This window comes from Octodon degus, unplaced genomic scaffold (genome assembly GCF_000260255.1).
Source record: "Octodon degus isolate 3935 unplaced genomic scaffold, OctDeg1.0 scaffold00149, whole genome shotgun sequence".
NCBI classification, from domain to species: Eukaryota; Metazoa; Chordata; class Mammalia; order Rodentia; family Octodontidae; genus Octodon; species Octodon degus.
Window position 1 is genome coordinate 1,106,493 of NW_004524725.1, and position 5,366 is coordinate 1,111,858.

At 39.3% G+C, this 5,366-nt stretch overlaps 1 protein-coding gene across 1 annotated transcript in view; it reads left to right on the forward strand.

Moving 5' to 3' along the window:
• LOC101592875 (Golgi phosphoprotein 3) overlaps positions 1–5,112 on the forward strand; it is a 12,780-nt gene extending 7,668 nt beyond the window's left edge. The window contains exon 3 of the mRNA XM_023702373.1: positions 3,202–5,112. Coding sequence (XP_023558141.1) covers positions 3,202–3,626 — 425 coding nt within the window. The 3' untranslated portion in view covers positions 3,627–5,112. The remainder of the gene's footprint in view (positions 1–3,201) is intronic.
• The last annotated feature ends 254 nt before the right edge of the window (positions 5,113–5,366 follow it).

The window sequence follows — 5,366 nt, forward strand, 5'->3', positions numbered from 1 at the left end:
AGTACAGGGTCTTGCTATGCAGCTCAGAGTCATGGTGAACCTACTGTCTCAGCCTCCTCAGCATTAGGATTATAGGTGTGTGCTACCACGTCTGTTCGTGGTAGCTGCCTCAGCACTCCTGGGGGGCGGGGCTGGCACTCTCCTAGCATGTGGTGCTGGGGATCAAATCCTAATCCCTGTGCTTGCCTAAGCAGGTACTTGGTCCGCTAAGCTATCTCACCAACCCTCCTGCTTTGATTCTTAAAGCATTAGGAATCTGTAGACTTTTTTCCCCCCCAAAGTGTTGATTCTACACATGGGTAGATAACAAAAACTAACATTTATTGAGAGCGTCCCATATATCAGCCTCTATTCTGAGAACTTGATGTACCCTAATCCAGTCTTCATAGTGCTGTGGTCCTGATACAGTTGTTATCTTCATTTTACAGATGAAGAAATGGAGAACTAGATTATGGAGAGCTGAGTGTGGTGGGACATCCTGGTAATCCCAGCATTTGGGAGGCTAACACAGGAGGATTGGGAGTTTGAGGCCAGTTTGTGCAATTTAGCAAGATTGAATGGCTGTGTGTGGAATAGATACTAAGAACTTTGCACACAGCTGGACAGCTAGAAAACGGCTAAGCAGGGCTATCAACTCACCCCATCTGGCTGTAGCACCTGCTCTTACAGCTTGTTATGCTCTACTGCCTCATCAGATAACCAATAGCTGCATTAGATGTGGGGAGTGAGCTTGCTTAGCGTCAGAAATTGAAATAAGAGTTATGTTTGTTACTCAATTGCTTTTCTATTGTTGTGTTAGGTTTTACAATCTGATACGGCTCTAAATGTGTATTGATCCTTATTAGGTTTTGATCGTATCACCAGGAAACTGAATCTAATGATAGATTTTTGTTGGTGGAACTGATTTGCGAAGACTTTTTACTTGAAAAAAAAAATTTTTTTTTTTTTTACAACTACAAAGTGATATAGATTTTAATTGCTAGTAATTCAGGAATACTAACCCTTCATCGTTTAATTTTTGACAGTGTTACAGTCCCTACTTTTTCAAAATAAATTGCAAGATAGCAGTTCTAGATCATTTGCTCTGCCTCCGCTTTTCCTGCTCATTGCTTGCATGTTTCCCTTAAATTGCTGTGATATGATGTGGTTGATGGTGTTTACTGCACCCCTCCCTCCACCCCATGCAGTTACTTGTAGATCAGCCTGTTTTATCTTTGTGGTTTTGGGCTTTTTTTTTTTTGTGAAACCAGGGATTGAGCTCAGACCCTTGCGCTTGCCAGGGAAGCACTTATTCTACTTAGCCATCTCCCCAGCCACAGATCAGCCTGTTTTAAAGCTTTGTTAGGGTAGGTGTGGCATGCTTCACTCAGGGCAGTTTAGTTCTCTTTAAAAGTGTGGTCCTTCTGGGGTCCCTTCTCCATGTCCTGGGGCCTCAGTGAGGCCTTCCTACTTGGGCTGGGTGGTACTCAAGTTTTCTCCAGTTCTGTGTGAACTTGTGCCCTTGTTCATCTTCTGACTTTTTGGTTTATGTTCTTTGTGTGGTCTTGTTGAATTTTCCCTATAGCATGAACGGCTCAGTATTTAGCCAGAGCCTCACAGGGATACCTTGCAGATTTTAAACCTTTGTCAGCATAGCTGTTTTCCACAGTTCAGCTGCTTAGCTGTCCAGACCTCTGATCTCTAACTTCTTAATCCAGAGGAACTGCTGTGTTCTTCCTTCCTGCCCAGCTTCTTAGGATGTACCTCCAGGTAGCAGCCTGGGTGGGCACAGGGGTTACATTTCCCTAAAATAGTTAGGGATACTTTCTACCAATATCTGAAAATAGTTTTCATATTTTATCTAGATTCTAATTATGGTAGGGAGGCAGTTCTTGGATTGATCGATGACTTGTGTAACCCTGTGTGTCTTAGTATTAAGTCTACTGAAGTGCTTACTCTGGCTGAGTTGTATCTTTTGCGGTAACACTGTGCAGTCACGAACTTTTTGTGGAGATAATGATTCTTCTGCCAGGTGCAGTGGCACGTCTGTAATTCCAGCCCTCTTGGAGGCTGAGACAGAAAGATCTCAAGTTTGAACCGGGCTGGGGTAACTTAACAAGTTAGTAAGACTGTCTCAAAAAATAAAAAGGTGCTTACAATGTAGCTTGGTGTGTAACGCCAGATTTCAATCTGCAGTATCATCAAAACAAAAGTTTTATTCCTTTGCTGTCTGGTCTTTAGTCAATGCCACAGGTGGCTGCTCATCCTTAAAATGTGGACTGTATGATTGAGGAACGGATTTTTTAAGTTTAATAGCTCGGTGTAGATAATGGCATGTGTAATGAGCAATGAAGTTTAAAGTTTTCTGTGTGTTGTAAAATTTGAATCTTGGAGCTTTTGCATTTGATAAAGGTGTCTGTGATGGACCTTTAATATGCTCTAACTTAGGAAAGTACTGTTGTGTATTTCCTTCAAATTTTAAAAATGGTTTTGTGCCCGTTGATCATTTGGAAAATATAGAAAATGTAAAAGTGTTAACATATTCTAAAAGATAACCTAAGTTAATATTGATAAATTTTCTTCCATTCTTCTTTAAAGAAAAAAAAGACAGTAAAAAATGTGTGATTTTATTTTAAATATTTGACACACCAAGCAAGATTAAAATGGTGACTCTTTTTAAGTTTTGGGAGACAGCATCTTGTTATGTAGTGCAGGTTGGCCTTGAACTCTTGCCTCAGCCTCCACAGTGCTAGGATTACCCACCGCTCCCAGGGTGACACTTTTTTTTTTTTTTTTTTTTATATTACTTGTCATCAAAGAATAGCATTTCCAATGCAGGCTTTCCTGACACTAGTAACTGTGAATGTAGTATTTTAGGAATAGCATATATAGTTGGGAAGTTTTTTCCCCCTTTGATCTGTTGCGGAGTGATGTTTTTTTGGTCACTTTTGTGACAACAGCTGGAAGGAGTCAGGAACATAGTGTCATGTCTGGTCCACTTTGAGTTTAGTCTTTTGTGTGTGGCTGCTGTGCCTGAGTGTGTGCCCGTGGGAGAATCTGAGGGGCCAGCTTTGCAGTCTAGTGGGGCAAAAGCATTGTTGGATTTTCTTTTATTTCTTGGGGGTAAAAAAAATCTAACTTCACTGCTTATTTTAATAATGCAGAAATTGCACAAAATTATCAAGTAATAGCAATTTCTAACTTACGAAATCTTTCATTTAGGTGAGACATGGAATCCATTAAAATTACATTATCAATTAAGAAACGTGCGGGAACGATTAGCTAAAAACCTGGTGGAAAAGGGTGTACTGACTACTGAGAAACAGAACTTCCTGCTTTTTGACATGACGACACATCCTCTCACCAACAACAACATTAAACAGCGCCTCATCAAGAAAGTACAAGAAGCTGTTCTTGACAAATGGGTGAATGACCCCCATCGCATGGACAAGCGCCTGCTGGCCCTCATTTATCTAGCCCATGCCTCAGATGTCCTGGAGAACGCATTTGCTCCTCTTCTGGACGAGCAGTATGATTTAGCCACCAAGAGAGTGCGGCAGCTCCTGGACTTGGACCCGGAAGTAGAGTGTCTGAAGGCCAACACCAACGAGGTTCTGTGGGCAGTGGTGGCGGCGTTCACCAAGTAACCCTGTCAGAATGAAATGTTTTCTTTCTCTCATGTGACCAGTAGTCTTTCTTCTGTTGACTTCTGGTTTTCTGCAGTTTGTACTTCCCATATTATAATTGGCTTTTGTTTTATGAAATGGTAGGTAGCTATTTCTTTTCTGTATGTATGCAGGATTCTGCTGGTACGAGAGGCCTTCCTCTTTCTGTTCTTCTCAATTCTACTGCCATATTGGCCTTCCACTCCCCCTTGCCATTTTCACTGTTACCTGTTTTGGGTTTCTGGTGTACTTTGACTTTCAAAGTAGCTCTAGTCCCCCCACATGCACAACTTTGGGTTGCCTCAGTTTGAGTTTTCTCTCCTGTGCATGATGTCCATTAGCGTTCTGCCCACAGTTCCAACAGAAGTCACAACAAGGCCTTCAGCTCACCAAAGGTAAATACCTGTATCTATTAGGACATTTTATATATAGACCTCCGTTGAAATATATACTTAGCAAAATTATTTTTAAATTGAAACAGCACAGTAAATACTTAATATAAAATGCCCTCCCCCCACTTTGCTTCCTGTGTAAATCTATTGTATTATTACACTTGTTATAATTTTAACTATTCAATCAGAGAGGTCCATTGGTTTCACAAAGCCAGTTTGGGATGGGTTGCATTCCAGTTATACTGTATATAGTTTGAATTATATATAAATTGCCCCTTCTGGCCACCCTACTCCCATCTTAGTATTTTGTAAGATTTAGTTAGTTATACACCTAGTGCCCCTCACAGTTGCTCCAGTCATTATTAATTGATGGCAGAGTAGACCTCTCCTAGGAGGTGACAGAAAAGATGAGTATCTAATTGGTTGCAGGAGCTTTTGAGTTGTGCCATGCACGGTACTCTTTGCCTATGCATCTCTGGATTGTTTGTTTTTGTTTTAACAATGTTTATGATTTCTATTGGAAAGAGGCTTGTGACCAGTACTAATCTTGAGTACAGTTTGTTTTCTGTCCACAAATAAATTGTCTGCTCTGAAATGTCATTTTTATACTTTCTTGAAGAAAAAAATCAAATGTCCTAGCTCATGTTGCATGTAAATTGGTAGCAAGTAATGACTACAACTGAGATGATTAAGAATTTTGTAACAGAAAGCTCTGCTATGTTTTAATTTTTTATATACAATTATGGTAATTAGCACATTATAGTATTATAATAAGCCTTTGCTTTTTAAAGTTTATTTTTACTATTTCTTTATCACTGTTTATTATACCTCCATTGGTTTCATAATGTAAATACTATACATTGAACAAATTAAATGTCAAAATTTTTTATTACCATAGTTCATGTTAATAGTGGGGCTTTCAGGTGTTCAGAAATTTTTTTTGGTTAACATTCAATGCAAAAGTACTAGATGGTGTATAACTCTAGAGTTGAATTTTAAGGGATTCCCTAATATGTATACTATCTTTTTATCTGAAGTAATAAATAAACTATGATCTTGAAAGTGCCTGAATTACATCATGCATGTCATTTGCTTTTTTGTGTCCTCGGCTTGCTTTCTTCTTACCTAATTTAATACTATAGTATTTCAATGTAGAGTTTCGTAAAGTTTTTTCTTAATAAACCAAATAGATATTTCAGTCTTTGTGAGCCACATACAGTCTTTGTTGCAAACCACTCAACTATGGTGAATGAAAGCTGTCGTGACATTACAAATGAAGGGCCCAGCTGTGTTGCAATTTGCAGTAAAACTATAGAAATAGGCACCTGTG